General features: G+C 42.2%; 1 protein-coding gene across 1 annotated transcript in view; it reads left to right on the forward strand.

Annotated features, from left to right (window-relative positions):
* PRKCB (protein kinase C beta) overlaps positions 1-19,530 on the forward strand; it is a 394,269-nt gene that overhangs the window by 306,960 nt on the left and 67,779 nt on the right. The window contains exon 9 of the mRNA XM_082260216.1: positions 19,384-19,530. Coding sequence (XP_082116342.1) covers positions 19,384-19,530 — 147 coding nt within the window. The remainder of the gene's footprint in view (positions 1-19,383) is intronic.

The raw sequence follows: 19,530 nt of genomic DNA on the forward strand, positions 1-19,530 counted from the left end.
CTGCATTGAAAGGGGGCACACTATACCCTAATTACTAAAGGCCCCTTTCCCACTTTTGCGAAGTCACGCAATATTTTACAGCGTTTTTTGCCGCAAAGCAATGCCTATTACATTTTTCTGTTTGCACCGCCCCCCCCCCCCCCCAAAAAAAATTTTTGAGCACCAGCCGCCACTGCAAGGCAGATTGCCGTTCTGCCTCTTCCAGCGATTATCGCAGGTGGACCCACTGATTGACATCCCCACTAGCCAATCACAGTGGGATGGCGTCATCTAGTTGCTATTGAACAAAATGACACACAGGTATGTCATTTTACCCAATGGCGCCACTTTGGTTGAATACCACCAAAAGAAAGCTCTATTTGTGTGAAAAAAAGGACAAACATTTCATATGGGTACAGTGTTGCACGACTGAGTAATTGTCACTTAAAATGTGAGAGCACTGAAAGTTGCCCTGTTAGAAAGGGGTTAAGTGCCCAGAGGGCAAGTGGTTAATTGAAGAAGCTGAAATTAGAAGCTGATTGGTTATTATGCACAGCTGCACCAGACTCTGTATACACCAGCAAATCAATCAGTAAATCACCCCCTGTATGTCTCTTCTGCAATAAACTGCTGCCTGTTCAGTTTATTAGTTACCTTTAGTTCTGTGGAGATGTTTTAAAGGCCTGGATTCTTTCCTAAATGCTCACAATATAACTGGATACTAATATTTATGGGTTGATCCAGGGAATATCCGATTGCCTCTGGGGGGATCAGGAAGGAATTTTTCCACCTGCTGGAGCAAATTGGATCATTCTTTACTGCGTTTTTTTTTTTAAGTCTTCCTCTGGATCAGCTGTGGGTATATGATTGTGTTTATGGAGGTTTTTAATTTGTGTGGGGTTTTTTTTTTTCTGTGGGTTGAACTGGATGGACTTGTGTGTTTTTTTTTTTTACCAGGCTAAGAGCCGGTTTACATACAGGCGACCCGACTTCCCGGGGCGACCTGTGAAGTCGCGGTGCACAGCTCGCACCGCGACCTCAGAGCGGCATGCACGGACTTCATATCATTGAAGTCAATGCAGGTCGCTCCAGGTCGCCCCAAAGTAGTACAGGACCCTTTTTCTAAGTCGGAGCGACTTGTGTCGCTCCTAATAGAACGGGTCCTGTGCTACTCTATGGCAGTCGAACCACGGCGACTTGTCAGGCGACCTGGTCGCCTGACAAGTCGCCCCAGTGTGAACGGGGTCTAACTATGCAACTATAAAAGGCACAAACTAGTTCAGCTCCCTAATCATTAAAGTGATACTAAACACACTGTGTAATTTACCTTGTCCCTTCTATTTCTATGTGTGGATGATTGCTCTGTAAATATTTTAATTAAAAAAAAAAAACTGCTTTGGAATACAGAGTGAAAGTAAATATCAATAAACTGTTTTAAATTGGCATACTAATAATATATACAGCATCTCACAAAAGTGAGTACACCCCTCACATTTTTGTAAATATTTTATTATATCTTTTCAACACTTTGACAACACTTTGCAATGTAAAGTAGTGAGTGTACAGCTTGTATAACAGTGTAAATTTGCTGTCCCCTCAAAAATAACTCAACACACAGCCATTAATGTCGAAACCGCTGGCAACAAAAGTGAGTACACCCCAAAGTAAAAATGTGCAAATTGGGCCCAATTAGCCATTTTCCCTCCCCGGTGTCATGTGACCCATTAGTATTAAAAGGTCTCAGGTGTGAATAGGGAGCAGGTGTGTTAAATTGGGTGTTATCGCTCTCACTCTCATACTGGTCACTGTGTGTTCAACATGACACATCATGGCAAATAACTCTCTGAGGATCTTAAAAAAAAGTGTTGCTCTACATAAAGATGGCCTAGGCTATAAGAAGATTGCCAAGACCCTAAAACTGAGCTGCAGCACGATGGCCAAGACCATACAATGGTTTAACAGGAGAGGTTACAGTCAGAACAGGCCTCGCTATAGTCATCTAAAGGAGTTGAGTGCACGTGCTCAGCATCATATCCAGAGGTGGTCTCTGGGAAAAAGACATATGAGTGCTGCCAGCATTGCTGCAAAGGTTAAAGGGGTGGGGGGGTCAGCCTTTCAGTGCAAAGACCATAAGCTGCCCACTGCATCAATTTGGTCTGCATGGCTTTCGTCCCAGAAGGAAGCCTCTTCTAAAGATGATGCACAAGAAAGCCTGCAAACACTTTGCTGAAGACAAGCAGACTAAGGACATGGATTACTGGAACCATGTCCTGTGGTCTGATGAAACCAAGATAAACGTATTTGGTTCAGATGGTGTCAAGCGTGTGTGGCGGCAACCAGGTGAGGAGTACAAAGACAAGTGTGTCTTGCCTACAGTCAAGCATGGTGGTGGGGTTGTCATGATCTGCGGCTGCATGAGTGCTTCCGGCACTAGGGAGCTACAGTTCATGGAGGGAACCATGAATGCCAACATCTACTGTGCCATACTGAAGCAGAGCATGATCCCCTGGACCACAGGGCAGTATTCCAACATAACCCCAAACACACCTCCAAGACGACCACTGCCTTGCTAAAGAAGCTGAGGGTAAAGGTGATGGACTGGCCAAGCATGTCTCCCGACCTAAACCCTACTGAGCATCTGTGGGGCATCCTCAAATGGAAGGTGGAGGAGTACAAGGTCTCTAATATCCACCCGCTCCATGATGTCATGGAGGAGTGGAAGAGGACTCCAGTGGCAACCTGTGCAGCTCTGGTGAACTCCATGCCCAAGAGGGTTAAGACAGTGCTGGAAAATAATGGTGGCCACACAAACGATTGACACTTTGAGCCCAATTTGTACATTTTGACTTAGGTGTGTACTTACTTTTGTTGCCAGCGGTTTAGACATTAATGGCTGTGTTGAGTTATTTTGAGGGAACAAGAAATTTACACTGTTATACAAGCTGTACACTCACTACTTTACATTGTAGCAAAGTGTAATTTCTTCAGTGTTGTCACATGAAAAAGTATATTAAAATATTTACAAAAATGTGAGGGGTGTACTCACTTTTGTGAGATACTGTATATGTATATAAATTCTTATTATTTTTTGGAAATAAGGTGTGAGCGGATTTCTGCCAGTCAAGGCTGTGTCAAACTCCTCCAGCCTGTGTCTTAGAATATTAGGGACCGAAAGCCTCACTTAATTCACCGGTAATATCCCGCCCCCGTTGTGTTTAGCTGGTTAGTGGTCATGGAGGAGGGAGGTAGTGATCGAGCTGTCATTTACCACTGTGTATACGCCCATATGTGTGACTTTATAGTCATACGGGCTGCTCAGATGGGATAGGAAGAAAATGCCCAGCATAGAAACTCACCGAAAACTGAGCATGTGCAGAGTTGCCACCACAGCTGAAAAATCCTTAGCTGAATTGGGGACATGGACAGAGGGGACAGATAAAGAACAGCAACAGGATGAACCAGTTTTTTTTTTTTTGCAGAATACAGAAAAAGAATCTCATAGCGACTGAGTGAGTTGGAACAGCATGTAATACACCATTTATTGATTGTTCTTTTTATGATGTGGGTTTAGGGACACTTTATTACATCAGCAAATGTATTTAATATAAGCAGTGCAAATACCTGAATTAGACTTTGTATCAGCTTCTTGTAGTCTATGTACAATGCTGCAGTGAAAGGAGCACGCTGATAGGAGAAGAAGGCAGAGAGACAGAGTGATCAGTGTTCCGCTTCTAGAAGATCAAATTTAAAACAGCGCTAGCAGATCTATAGTGACAACAGTAAAATATAGTGAACAATAGTGAACAAACAAGTTGATTTATAAATAATTAAAAATATAAAATACAAAAGTCCTTTAAAGTCCTTTAAAAGTGAATGAAATCCAAAAAAAAAGTGCTCGAGCGCAGATAATCTATTTGAAAGTTGCTCAGGGTGACTGGCAAACCCTCTTGGTTCCCTACTCAACACAACGATAAATCTCAATCGCTTTCTAGGGATAACTCAAGACCGCAATGTCTCCTGTGGGATAGATCCAAAGCTCCTCAGTGGACCCCAAATAAGGAAACGAAAAGGACCGCATATAGTGTAGTATGTTCATATACGTTTATTGCCCCAAAAAAAGTAAGAGCCATACTCACAAACAGAAGAAAAAATATCGCAATGTATAGGAACAGATAGTGGTGGACGCCGCTGGTAGCGTGCGTTCCACTGCCGATCCAGGAAGTAAACCGTAAGTGACGATGCGCCCAAGCCATACCGGAAGTGCGTCGACGCGTTTCGCCCACCTATTCAAAACGCCCACTTTTAAAGGACTTTTGTATTTTATATTTTTAATTATTTATAAATCAATTTGTTTGTTCACTATATTTTACTGTTGTCACTATAGATCTGCTAGCGCTGTTTTAAATTTGATCTTCTATTTTTATCTAAGATTTACTTAGAGACACAGCAGCTGCATACTTTCTATATTTATTTATATATCATTTTAGGCATTTTTTCACTTCACACCTTAAGCGCGGGTTTTAATTTAATATTCACAGTGTTTCGCTTCTCCTTTAACTGTCCAGTAACAGAATGGGAGTGGGGAGGAGAACTGTCAATGAAACTGCAACAGAGAGATATCAGATCCTGCCAGTCAGGGCTGTGCTGTGTGCCATAGCTGTGTAAAGCGAAGTACTGGATGGACAGAAATGTAATTCTTTTTGGCAATTAAACCGCTCTCATATATACAGTATGTTTTGAGCTTTTTTACTTAGCGGTTTCCCTGGACTTGGTACAGGTCAGCAGCAGAGCACATTATTCTGGTCACTGCAGCAGGTTGTGTAGGGCCATGGCGTGTCTTACACCCAGTGCTGGCTGAATTGAGTCTGATAGATATCAATATTATTTGATTACGGCTCATCTATTTTGGGATCAGTGCTCCTGCCGCCCCTCCTAGAGGTCACAGGCCGGTAGCGAGAGTGCAGCTGGAGGTAGCCTGTCAAGCTCTTCCTCCTGATGAGTTTCATTTCTATTTATTTATCCACGCAGCTGCTGGAACCCGCTCATCATTTCGGCTGCGTCTCCCAGCTGCGTCCACCAACCCGAGAGACAGGGGTCATGAGGGAATAGTGAATCCAAACTGGAGAGCTTCTGAATTGCATCCCTGGAATGTTTGTCGTGCACAGATGAGTTGCACAACAGCCTTGTATAGTTTTGGAGAGGCAGGAAAGATGCTGACAGCGGTTTTTTGTTTTTCTTTTAGATGTCCTCTGTAACAATGTCTCTTGAAGACAAGCGTGAATCGAGGGTAAAAGATGTTTAGTAGGTTCAGTGATAATGACGGATGTTTTTATTCTGAAATGCCTGACCATGTTTCAGGAATATTTGAAGTGTTCCCATGGTAACCAGATGCTTTGAGAATTCAGACTAAGTATAATGCTCTCCTCATTGTTGGAGGAGCAAGTTGGTCTCCACGCTTCATCTTCAGGCAGTTACCAGGGAGACATTCCTGTACACATGCGGCAAAGATTTTACCACTTTATAAATTGCACGGTGTAAGCCTTCTAATGTCTTTGCTAGTAGACAAATAAATATTCATGACTATGAAAACTTTCAGCCTTAAAGTAAAACTGCGTTTGCTATAAACCTTTTAAAGCAGCCTTTTTCAACCTTTTCATTCAACGCAGAGGAACCCTTGAAATAACTTTGCGGCCTCGGAGGAACTCCTGCTAAAAATGACTAGATCTACAACTCCTGAAAATGACTAGAGCTACAACTCCTGAAAATGACTAGTTCTACAACTCATGAAAATGACTAGATCTACAACTCATGAAAATGACTAGATCTACAACTCATGAAAATGACTAGATCTACAACTCATGAAAATGACTAGATCTACAACTCATGAAAATGACTAGATCTACAACTCATGAAAATGACTAGATCTACAACTCATGAAAATGACTAGATCTACAACTCATGAAAATGACTAGATCTACAACTCATGAAAATGACTAGATCTACAACTCATGAAAATGACTAGATCTACAACTCATGAAATCTACTAGATCTACAACTCATGAAATCTACTAGATCTACAACTCATGAAATCTACTAGATCTACAACTCATGAAATCTACTAGATCTACAACTCATGAAATCTACTAGATCTACAACTCATGAAATCTACTAGATCTACAACTCATGAAAATGACTAGATCTACAACTCATGAAAATGACTAGATCTACAACTCATGAAAATGACTAGATCTACAACTCATGAAAATGACTAGATCTACAACTCATGAAAATGACTAGATCTACAACTCATGAAAATGACTAGATCTACAACTCATGAAAATGACTAGATCTACAACTCATGAAATCTACTAGATCTACAACTCATGAAATCTACTAGATCTACAACTCATGAAATCTACTAGATCTACAACTCATGAAATCTACTAGATCTACAACTCATGAAAATGACTAGATCTACAACTCATGAAAATGACTAGATCTGCGGGAACACTTTCGATATATGCAACTCCATAATTTTCTTCAGCAACTCATTAAACATAAATCTTTACCCTATACGCTTGCGCCATTTGAAAGCCTTTGTAGGGCACGGCCCCACTCGCCGGGACTCATATCTCTCCTGTATGCCTCCATTATTGCCTGCGATACACCCCCTTTCACGGTCTATCACTCTAACTGGGAACTAGAATTGGGGGGTGGGTTGGACAGGGAAGACTGGCGGCACATGACGGCGGCTCTCTCTAAGTGCTCCCGTAATGTCTTGATCCTGGAAAATGCTTATAAGGTATTTTACCGTGGTACTATACTCCGGCTAGACTGGCTAAATTTCTACCCGCATATTCCCCCCTGTGCTTCCGGGGATGCGCTCAGGAGGGGACCATGGCGCATATTTGGTGGACGTGCCCCAAGGTGCACAGACTGTGGATTAGGATCTATGCCTTGCTCCGTAATATTTTTCAAGTCACCCTGAAGAGGGACCTGTATGAGGCGCTTTTGTGTAAACCTATACCTGACTTGACCCGTACACAACGTCCGTTGGCTCAGCATTTGTTTACAGCTACGAAATTGACCATTGCTCGATCTTGGAAGACCCCGTTGCTTAGTTTTGAGGCGGTCAAGAACCGTATGAATGATATTCTCATTAATGAAAAGTTGACTGCGATAGTATCTGATTCTCACGCTAAATTTCTTAAGGTATGGGACCCCTGGATCTCGAACGTTGCTCCTTCCAGATTTCAGACCACCCTTCTCTCTCTTTAATGCCTCCTGGACGCTCGCCCCACAGGACCCGTTCCCCCCCTCTCCCTTCTTCCCACCCTTTCTTTAGTCTTCTTCTATTGTCGTTTCTTTCTTTGTTTGTCCTACCTTCTCACTCTTTCTTTCTCTCTTTTCTTTGTCTTTTAGTGTTGTTTTCCTTCCTGGCTCGGTACTCTCAGGCCCAGCCTCGGTTTACTCTTTGGAACGTAATAGAACTTCTTCTTTTGTTGGTCCTATTGCATTATGAACCACTGAGGGGGACTTTAGGTCCCTATCTATGCATTTCTATCTGTTGATACCCATTATTTGATCCATGATGTTTTCAGGTTGGCTCACGCCCTATGTCTGTATCATGCTTTGTTGCTACCTGTTTCCCTACGTTCCATTTTCTTTTATCCAGTTGTACACATGTACCATGTTTTGATGTATGTTTATGCCTCTTTTTAAAATAAAAACTTTTGTACAAGAAAATTACTATATCTACAACTCATGAAAATTACTAGATCTACAATTTATGATACATTAGTGTGATGGTCAGTGGGAAGAACACTCCTGAGTCATTGAGAAGAATTACCCCCTTTTAGATAGATAAAAAAGATCAACGGTGTCAGTGGGAACTTATCTGAGAGGCAGAAATTGCTTATTGCTGATCCCTGGAGGAACTGTAGGGTTCCATAGAACCCTTGTTGAGAAACCCTGGTCTAAAGTGTCAGGAGATATAAAAGCAGGCACCTTTCCATTGCTTGAATGAACAATCGCATACCTTACACATCATTCCAGGAGGTCCAAACCCACAGAGCACGGTTATTCAGAGCTCACCCAGTCTCTGTAGTCAAGGGTACATGCATGCCCACTTCCATCTCCCAAATGTCATAATTGGTCCTTAAAGTGGTTCTAAATGTTCGATTGTGTTTGCTTTAAAATTATAAACACCACCGATGCGCCTGCATAGTTTCTTCCCTGACGTCTCAGATAGGTGCTATAAAAAAAATCACTGCTCTGCCCCTTGCTAAACGCTGCCAGAGCGTGTATACCTCTTTTCTGGAAGCAGACCGCCCTTCCACAGGTGGCTCATTGGGTCCGGAGGGTTGAGGACATCAACAAATTGGAGAATCTGATTGCGACCTCCCAACATAAGGGGGACAAACATGCAGACAACTGGAGGATCTGGGATCTTTTTTGTCGCGTCCAGAGAGGGGGCTCGTCTGTTTGGCAGAGTGACCCCACTGACGTGCGATTGACTTTCGCACGACCTGCCTTTTTTTGGCCCCATGATCTGTGGTGTGGGGGGTGCGGGCCCCCCTTCTCTTTCCCCCTCTTCCCTTTTACCCCATCCCCCTTCCCTTTCCCCCCTCTCCCCCTTCCCTTTCCCCCCTTTTATCCCCCTCTCATACTCCCTCTCTTGTCTATCACTCGCCCTTCTTTCTGCTCCTTTCTGTCCTTCCTTTCTCTTTCCACCCTCTTTGTGGTCTCCGGATGGGACCGCAGTACGAAATATGGAAAAACTTACATGTCGTGAGGGCTTCTTATGACGCCTACGAGGAAGGATGCTCTAGTCCAGGGGTGTCAAACTCCATTTCATCGCCGGCCACATCAGCATTATGGTGGCCCTCAAAGGGCCGGTTCTATCTGTAGAATTAGATGTCCAGAGTACCCCACACCCCCTTACACCCTTACTTGAGATGTCAAGAGCCCCCCCACCATCAGAAGTCAAGAGTCACCCCACCCACCCTTCCTTACACCACAATGCACCCCCTTACCTTGTGTTGCTGCCAGGAAGAAGATGCGGGTGGATCTGGGAAGAAGTCTGCTGAATGCTGAGACCAGGGGAGGCAAAGACAAGGTGGTGTTTCAGGATCTGTAGGAGGAGTTCTGCCCTCCTCTGCTGCGGACTGCTGAGAAGGGGGGGGGTGATCAAAGATGTGCCTTTCTGCAACAGCACAGAGGAGTGCAGGATCTTGCAAAGAGTTCTGTCCTCTCTGTTGCCGACTGCAGAGACAAGGTGGGGGAAGAGACAAGGGGGGTGCCACAGCTGCAGGAGAGATGCAAGGGCCACATGAAATGGCCTGGGGGGCCGCATTTGGCCCGTGGGCCTTGTGTTTTACACCTGTGCTCTAGTCTGTTTCTCTTGGGGGAATTACGTTTGCTCTACCGTCAACTGATGACACATCATGGACTTGCAGCACTGTTCTTCCTTGGCTACTGTATTTGTACTAGATCTGCCTATGTTGTACTCCTCCTATATGCACTTTGTTATGCCTGTACCCGGTGGTTCTCAATAAAATTTATATTTGCAAAAAAAAATTATAAACACATCATACTTGCTCTGTGCAATGGTTTTGCACCTTGCTGAGAACCCTGGTCTAAACTGTCAGGAGATATAAAAGCAGGGGCACCAAAGTGTTGTCACACGGAATATCCTGCACAGCCACATAGCAAAGATGGGGGAAATCACAAGGTTAGTACATTCCAAATTCTCTGACTTTAACTTGAAACAGTTGCTATAGAACTGTAGTTTGAACTGTGTATTCTGCTGCTTTGCCAGAGGTGATCCTAAATAGAGAGGTGAGCTGTGTGTGTGGGGCTGTCCCAGTTTCCTGGCTGTAGAGCACAATGTCAGGAATTCCCTGCCTATGAGAGAAGGTTGGTGCGTTACTTTGGATTTCCAGGGCCTGTCACAAGTGATCACAAATGGATATTTCATTCTGGAGAAGGTGCAGCTAGGGACTCCACTCTGCAGCTTGTCAGATCGCACTCGCTTCTCAGTTTCTCCCGTCTCCAATCCCTAGGAACATTATTTAAGCAGCAGCCTCCCGGCGCCTCATCAGATGGTGGGTGTTTGAAGTTCCCTCTTCGGTCTTGATAAGCTAAAAAAAAAAAAAAATACAGAGCCCCCGTCTTTGTTAAACAACTCTAGAGGCATTCTTTTGTTGAAGTTCTGCCTGACGCATTTGAGGCTTCCAAACTAATTTGTCTTCATGAAACCAAACAGCTACTTGTGACTTGCAGGCTCGCTTGGTATAAAAGCGAAATGTGCCTTTTGAAAAGGGAATCAAAGCAGACACGGGCCCGGGTTTCCTTCCACCCTAAAGTGTCATTAAAAGGGAACGAGGAAGCCGGAGCATTTTTTTGTGACATCCAGAAATAGAGAGAGAGCCTTTCTTGTTTTAAAATTTTATATCGCTGCAAGTCTTTGTACAAATTTAGTTTTTTTTTTTTGTACCCATAATTCCATTTTTATAAGAGACACACTCTAAGATGTTTAAGAAAAAGAAAATGGTAATTTACTGCCTAAGTTGAACTTTGTAATTATAGCTGTGACATATTGGCTGTCCATACTTACAATGCCGTATAAAATTTAGTTTAAAGGGTCTCTAAATCCAAGAACAAAAATGTATTATTGCAACTAAATTGTTCTTAGCCATGGGGGTCTGCATTGGTTTTCTTTTTCTTTTTTTTGACTGCAGATACAGAAAAATACCTTTTGATCTTGGCAGAAATGCGGTGTCCTTGCTTCTTTCTGTAAGCTAAATTGAAAGCGCAAGCAATGTTATCTTCCATCTGTAATCTCCTTTTTTTTTCTCATCCATTGAGGAACACAGGGAGTCTTTATTTTCGGGTTATACAGCTGCCTAAAGGAGGATTAGACACTGGCAAACAAAAACTGCAGACTAGTCCAGGATTATCCATCCTACTATCACCATGCCCCAGTTTTTTTTTTGTTAGTGATTCACATTGTTCTGGACTGTCCCATATAAATGTGGCACAAGGACCTGGAAGGTTCCTGATGGTCACTCAGTGGGTTCTGTCAAATTTGGATCTACTGTCTCAATTGCCATCCTGCTTCACAGTTGCTGGCTTTCATGGCTTTTGTTAGAGACAAGCATCTCTCAAACTGTAATTTCTGTGTTGCTAAAAGCAAGGAAGACTACTTTCCTCATGGTCCATCACTGGACATGGCAGGCATACATCACTTGTGAGTCTTGAGGTTCCACCCTTAGAGTTTTTTCATGGGGACAAATACTCTCCTTCCTGCACCTGGGTCAGAACCAGCATTTGGCTGTCAGCGTTATTAAAGTAGAACTTCACTCACTCAATCAACCATGACTCATTTTAATCCTTCTACTGCTAGCATTAGTAAATAGGAAAGTACCGTATTTTCCGGCGTATAAGACGACCCCCCTAATTTTCAAGTTAAAACATAGGTTTTGGGCTATACTCGCCCTATAAGACTACTCCCCTTCCGAAGCAAGGCAACACCATTGAAAAACATCAGATTTCTCATAGATCTCCAAGGTACCCTAGTACAGTAATACATGAAATTTCTCATAATATCTCCAAGGTAACCTAAGTATAAGTATTACCGGTAGATGTAATCTCAAGACGCTGGCTGTGCGGGAATCCTGGGTATACCGGTTCAGGATTCCCACACAGCCAGCGTCTTGAGAGATTACATCTACCAGTAATACTTATACTTAGGTTACCTTGGAGATATTATACTCGGCGTATAAGACGACCCCCCATTTTTGAAAATACAGCATATCTTCTATATACTTGTTTTAAACTTCTTTTTTTTTTTTTTTTTTTTTTACATGTGTTCAGTTATGTCCTGGTTTTCCCTCCTAGGCAAATGATGTCATACATCCCAGGAGTCGTAAGGATGGGGGGGGGGGGGGTTCTCAGCTAAGCAAACCCTCCTGCCTGTATGCCTAAGCTAAGGGCAAATGGATTTCAGAAAGTAAAATGCTACATGAATCTGCCCTTACTCAAGATGGTCATGGCCAGAAATGCTAGGAAGTGTTTTTCTGTGATTTCTCAGCAGAATAAAGCATGGAGGGATGGGTAGTATGCTTTGAATGTTAAAATTGACTCAAATAGTGCTTTTTGTTTGTGGTGCTCAGGTGCAGTGTAGTTAAGCTTTAAAGTGTATCTAAACCCAAAATCAAAAATGTAATATATTGCAGCTTACTAGTCCTTGGTTTGATGGCTGCATTAGGTTTTTTTTTTTCAAGCTCCCTTTGCTTTATTTTCAACTGGTAATCCTTTAAATAACACACTTCCTTTCTCTAGGTGGCTACATCGCCCTTCACTGTATCTAGGGAGGAAAACATGGTTGTCACCCTAGGCTGCTTTCCTGATATGACCTACAAACATGTCCTCATCTCTTCATCTCTATTACAGAGCAATTGTTAGTTTGCAGAAAACAGCTAGATCAACAGGTATTTTCTGTACTTGCTGAAAAGGTTTTTAGCTTAAGAAAGAAAAATAATGCAGCCATCACTTCTAAGGACTGTCAGCTGCAATAAACTGCATTTTCTTGGGTTTAGTTATCCTTTAAGGGTGCACCGTCTTCTGGTTTTACCATTTCTAGGTGGCTCAGACAGACCATCATCCAAGCGTATGGTCTCAAGGATCAGGTTCCACCCTTTACTGGCAAGGTGCACTCTACTAGACCCGTATTGGCTTATTCGCCATCAAGCAACGGTTTCCTAGATTTGTAAAACTGCCACCTGGTCTTCTGTTTACATATTCTCCATCTAAGTTCTACCAGGTGGATGTTTCGGTTTCATGTGATTACAGCCTTTAACCACTTCTAGCCCAAGTCATCTCTTGCTAGAAAGTTACTCAGAACCCCCAAGCATTGTATGTTTTTTTTTTTTTTTTTTTTTTTTTTTTTTTTTTTTTTTAGCAGAGACCCTAGGGAATAAAATGGAGGTCATTGCAATTTTTTATGTCTTGGTATTTGCGCAGCATTTTTTCAAACGCAATTTTTTGTTGGGAAAAAAAAAAAACACTTTCATTAACCACTTGCCGACCGCCGCACGACTATCTACGGCGGCGGTCAGCCCCTCACAGGCAAAGTGACGTAGGTCTACGTCGCTCGCCTGTGAGGGTTTAGGGAGCGAGCGCGCGCCGCCGGAGGCGCGCTCCCGCTCCCGCGTGGTCACGGACCCCCCCGCGCGCGTGACCGGCGGACCCGATCGCCGCCGGCCACTCTGCGATCGGCGGGGGAGAGGGAGAAAGTCAGGCAGCTTGTGTAAACAAGCTGCCTGTCATTCTCCTCTCTGTATAAGAGCTGATCACATGGATCTACTATGTAGATCCATTGATCACTCTGCATACAGTTGAAGCCACAGCCAATCACAGTTAGAATCACGCCCCTAGGGACACACACAGCCCCTCCCTCTCAAATAAAGTTAACCCCTTCACTACCAGTGTATTTTTACAGTAACAGTGCATATATATAGCACTGATTACTGTAGTAATGTCACTGGTAACCCCAAAAGTGTCAAAAATGTCAGTCAAGGGTCCGATCTTTCCGCCGCAATGTCGCAGTACCGCAAAAAAAATCGCAGATCGCCGCCATTACGCGTTAAAAAAAAAAAACAACAAAAATGACAAAAATCTTTCCCTTTGTTAGTAAACGCAATAACTTTTGCGCAAACCAATCAAAATACGCTTTTTGCGATTTTTTTTTTACCAAACATAGGTAGCATAAAACAAATTGGCCGAAAATATTAAAAAATTTTGATTTTTACATTTTTTTTGGGGGAATTTCATATAAAAAAAAGGGAAAAATATTGCTATTTTTGCAAAATTTACGCTCTTTTTTTGTTTATAGCGCGTGATCAAAAAATCGCACAAGTGATCAAATACCGCCAAAAGAAAGCTCTGTTTGTGGGAAAAAAAGGACGCCAAATTCGTTTAGGTACAGCGTCGCACGACCGCGCAATTGTCCGTTAAAGTCACGCAGTGCCGAATCGCAAAATACCCTCTGGTCGTTTAGCAGCCAAATCCTCCGGGGCTTAAGTGGTTAATTAAAAAAAAAAGAAAACAAAACAAAACCTCCAAGTTAGCCCAATTTTTTTTTTTATATAATGTGAGAAATGGTGTTATGCCACTTCACTTTGTGTTGGTCTATCACATAAAATTCCAATAAAATACATTTACGTTTTTTGGTTGGAACATGACAAAATGGGAAAAAAGTTCAAGGGGTGTGAATACTTTTAAAAAAGGCACTGTATGTGCTCATTAAAGCGCTGCACAATTTATCCACGTTCCAAAAATAAAAAATCAGCAAGGAAATTATAACACCTTTTGCTAATTTAAATTTATATAATGCAGGTTAAAATGTTGCCCTGCCATTAAACAAACCTTCGATTTCATCAGGCTGGCTGCTGTCAAACGCAACGGTGGCTTTTTAAACATGATCTGCAGGTGACCTTGAAACGTGGGTGCAAACAGCCTTGCAATAACCAATTAGCCAGAGCTGTGACTGGGAGATTGCTCAGGAGCCTGTTATCTGTGAGAGCTGTGAGCGACCAACAAATTGAAGCGCTCGGAATCAGGCTAATGGAATTTCATGGCACACTGAATCCTCTCCTGCCTCCTTCTGCCTTCACAATATGGCTAAACTTCTGAAAAATTAAAATGGAACTAAGCAGGACTCTGCCGTGTCCGCAGCCCTGGGATGGCCGATTACATCCCCATGGAGGCAATTAGAGGTGCGCAGCGGGGGCTAAAAACTTCCACAGAAGTGCTTGCATTTCAAAGAGACGTGGCAGGTCTGAGAAATATCAGTGTTGATGCTTATTTGTGTAATAGTTGCTTTTTTTTTTTTCCTCTTCTAAGGCCATTAGAACTAATATTTTCATGACGAAAGATGAGCTCATCCAAAGACTTTGAGCCCTGGTTTGAAGATCGTTTTCATGGAAGGAATATGCAGGATGCTATTGGATCAAATGATTTTTAGCTTCAGAAAATTATCACAAGACCGTTAAATTAGGGTTAAAGTTTAATTAGTAGGCCTTTGGGGGTGTAAGATACTCTATTGTTAGAATACCTGTATCCAAACAGCGCCTCTTTAAAATACTTGTCTAATGCTTACAAATACCAACACTGGGGAATTCAATCTTGGCTCTCTTGCATAGTTAGAAGCACCACTTAGGCAAGATCTTAGGCATCTACTTGTTCCTGCTTACGACTCTGCACTGTGCGCTGTGGTTTAACCTGACAACCGTTGTTACTACTGTACACCTTCAGTACCTTAGGTACACACTAGTTATGTAGCAGCCAGCATTTGAAGAACGTACCAGTACCAGCACTGATGAATCCAGCCTTTGTGCTTTTGCAGAGCTAAAGTACTGCTAGGGTCTTTAGCATCCAACGCTGCCAAGTATGTTGAATACATGCATCTCTACACTGCACCGTGGCCACAAATGCTGGCTGCTACATCACTAGTGTGTACCACTACCTACAATTCTGAAAGTGTACAGAAGTGATAGAGGTGGTCAGGTTAAACCACAGCCCACAGTGGGGAGTCACAAGCAGGCACACAAAGAACTGGATGCCTAAGATCTTGCCTAAGTGTAAAATAAATCCCAGCTCACTTCATGCTGGCCCCTTTTGCAGGTATAGCTACGTAAAACATTAAAAATAAGTGTTTAAAATCCAGTAATACACTGTCTTACCCTGCTCAGTTGCTCTCTAATTTTAGGCACTGTGCTGAATTTGTAGAGGCTGATCTGCCTAAAGATTTACTGCTGTTCAGGGGCTCTGGGCTTCAGCAAAATGGCAACACTGGAACAATGCTGGATGCAATTTACAGCACACACTGATTTTGGTGGCATAAATATTAACGTGGAATGTATGATCCTTGCTAAAGAACATTTATTTGTATTTGGTTGTTATGGGTAAAGTTCCACTTTAATGACTGTCACTCTTTAAAATACACATATCCCAATGTCCGTAATCCTCAGCGCAAGTTTCCTTTAAAAAAAGTCATCCCAGTTTTTAAAAATGCAGGAAAACCAAGTCTTTTAAATGCGTATTTGCAGTGTTCTCTTTCATAATTTATTTTTTATTCTTTTGCAATGTGCCTTTTGATTTTGATAGAAAATGTGACTACTTTAGGAAGAGTCAGTTCCCTAGCACAGTCCCCTCCTTCTGGCCATGTCATAGCCTACTTTTCTTTGAGCCTTTCACCTACTTACATAACCATCTCTGTAGCTGCCATGGGAGGAGCAAAGGGAAATACTATAAAGAATCACTTGATAGAATGCTCTGAGTCTGCTTTCCAACATGGCAGTGCCCATCAGCAGTCACAAGTTGTTGGATGTCTACACAACAGAGGCTTTTACATGTAAATAACATACCATAAACCATTTTTTTTCTTTAAATGGGGACAGGGTCACTAATAAGACAGAAAGTAGCATGCACAATGCAAAGACATTTGAAAATATTAAAGTTTGTTTTTAAAGTAAATCACAAAGTCACGAAGGAAATCATGCTTTTAATTTAGGCTATGATGAAAAGTCTTTCTATGAGACTTGTTCCAGGGCAGTGACTTAATGAATAGGTTTATGTTCACTACGAACAAACTAGCTTTAGCATATGGCTCAGGGAATGACTGCATTCATCACAACATTAAGAGGTAAAGTCCACTCACGAATATTTCAGGTTCATGGTGTTGCTAGCAAGTTAAATCACAGGCTGGCATCCTGTATCTCTTGGGGACACCACTGGTGAAATATTTGCATATGTAATGAGTGAATGCTACTTTTGTACATATTTAATTTTAAAATGTACACAAAAAGTCTTTAAAACATTAACTCACATTTAGATTATTCATATCAATTTAATTATTTTCACATGTAAAGTTAAGCAATTTAAATGACTACAGTTCCCATTTAAAGCTAAAAGGAAAATTGCTAAATCTTCATCCTTCTTCGGTTTGCATACAGCACCATTATCAAAAGTATGTGACAAGCTGGGCTGGTATTGTCTGTTGAATATAGATGGGAAATACATTTTCCTAGTCATACAACACAGAGTTCATTCTTGGGGCTCGGTAACAGAATGTCCAGTGACCTGCATTTTTCTTCACTGGATTTTTCTTCACTTCGAAGTCCCGCCCTTGGGACGTAACGCGTAAGGAGGGGGAGGGGCCGGTGACGTCACCCGCCATCCATCGGCATCAGGAAGTGTACCTATGTCATACACAAGCTCATTCAGTGCACTGTCTCACAGTGCCCTGTCAGGTAATTTTTATACATGTCTTACAATAAACTGAGGGTTTAAGGATAAAACACTATGTCCGGATTTCTTTCAATGTTTGGCTGCGTGGAAGTCTCATAGAAGTGATTGTGTATACCATTATCAAAGTCTGGTGCTTAGTGGAGTGTTTGAGGAGGATCTGCAGCCATTTGCTTTGAGCCCTTGGGAACATCACGCTATCTTTGGAAATTATATCCTGCTGTAACAACCGGTCTGGTAAAACAGGGGCATACATTGAGGTGAGGAGATAGTGTGACCGGGTGGAGGATTCACTGAGCGGAGCACATCCTTGTCTGTCCTGTGCATGATCACAATCAATCTCACATTGGGACTTTTATTCTATTATAGCTAGCTTTATATTTTATTAGGATTTTATTGTATGAGCGCTGCACTGTTTTTTGTTTATTTGCTTTCTAGGGATTTTTGATATATTGACCCTTGGTGTTTAGCAGCTTAGAAAGTTAGGGGTCGGGTGCGCAGATTTATTTGTTTTTTTATTTTTTGTACCTTTCATCATAGGCCCTGTTGACCCACTACTCCAAATGACTTTGTGTCAGAAGGTTGGAGGCTTGTTTCTGTGCTGTTTGGCGTATTGTAAGCGGGATACTTTGTGGCATTTGCGTAGTAATGGCTTTCTTCTGGCGACTCCACCATGCAGTCCATCTTTCTTCAAGTGCCTTATTGTGCACCTTGAAACAGCCACACCACATGTTTTCAAAGAGTCCTTTATTTCACCTGAAGTTATTTGTGGGTTTTTCTTTGCATCCCGAACAATTTTCCTGGCAGTTGTGGCTGAAACCTTAATTAGTCTACCTGACTGGGGTTTTGTTTCAACAGAACCCCTCATTTTCCACTTCTTGATTAGAGTTTGTAAATTGCTGATTGGCATTCTCAATTCCTTGGATATCTTTTTATATCCCTTTCCTGTTTTATACAGTTCAACTACCTTTTCCCGCAGATCCTTTGACAATTATTTTGCTTTCCCCCTGACTCAGAATCCAGAAACGTCAGTGCAGCACTGGATGAAAGATGCCAGGGTCTGTCAGGAGTCCAGAAACTCACTGACCTTTTATACACACACACTAATTACAAGCAAACAGATCACAGGTGAGGATGGTTACCTTTAATAGCCATTCAAACCCCTTTGTGTCAACTTGTGTGCATGTTATCAGGCCAACCAGGGTGTGTAAACTTTTCATCAGGGTAATTTGGGTAGTTTCTGTTGTCATTATGATTTAAAAAGAGTAAACACAGTTGATTGATAATAAATGGCTTCAGCCAAACACTAACCATGAGTGAAAGAGAAAAGTTTTTGTATTATTATTCATATTCTGGAAAAAATGGCCAAGAAATCATAAATTTTGCCAGGGTATGTAAACTTATGAGCACAATTGTACATTACTACAGGATTCAGGAGGCAGTGGGGGCACCACTAAGTGCAGCAGTGGGAGAAGGTATTAAACCAAACTGGAAGGGTAAACTTTCAGTGAAGCTGCTTAGGACATGGGCAGCCAGAAAGGTAAGTATATATGATCTTCTATACAGGACTGCCTTTTATTGTTTAATAAGCGATCCTGTGGTGAAAGTGTTGCTTTAAAAATTGTCTTGGGGGGAGGGGGAGTCAGAGCCTAATATTTAAAACGTTCAAAGGCTGCTTACCTAGACCTCTGCATGTTCTTTTTCTGGTTGCAGTTTTTCTTTGGTGCACAGTACCAAGAGGAAAAACAGTCAAATGGGTTTAAACAATCAACTTTATTGATCCCATCAGTTAACTCTTACATAATTGCAGGCGGTACCTATAAACAAGCAAAACCACTTGGAAATCTGGCCTTGTTTGGCCACAAGAAAAATCTAATCCTATCCTATGAAATGACAGCTGCAATCTGACATTCAAGTCTGATTTGTGTCTGAAGCTGAACAGCTTTCTGTAGACTTCACTTTGACACACACAAATCAGTGTTTGAAAGGCAAAGTGTCTGTGCTGCACCTGCAGTAACCAATGTTATGATCCGCTTTACAACTTGTTAATCAGCTTTTATTAAGTGCATGGTTTGTTTTTGTTCTTATTTTCAGAGAGCCAAAATTGGGCCGGGCTCCAAAGCGGTGGAAGAAAAAGCAGGGAATACCGTGCCCAAAATCGACAGCAACGGCAATAGAGACCGCGTGAAAGTGTCAGATTTCAACTTCCTCAAAGTTCTGGGCAAAGGAAGCTTTGGGAAG

This window comes from Pelophylax lessonae, assembly GCF_965119305.1.
Source record: "Pelophylax lessonae genome assembly, chromosome: 6".
Classification (NCBI taxonomy): Eukaryota; Metazoa; Chordata; class Amphibia; order Anura; family Ranidae; genus Pelophylax; species Pelophylax lessonae.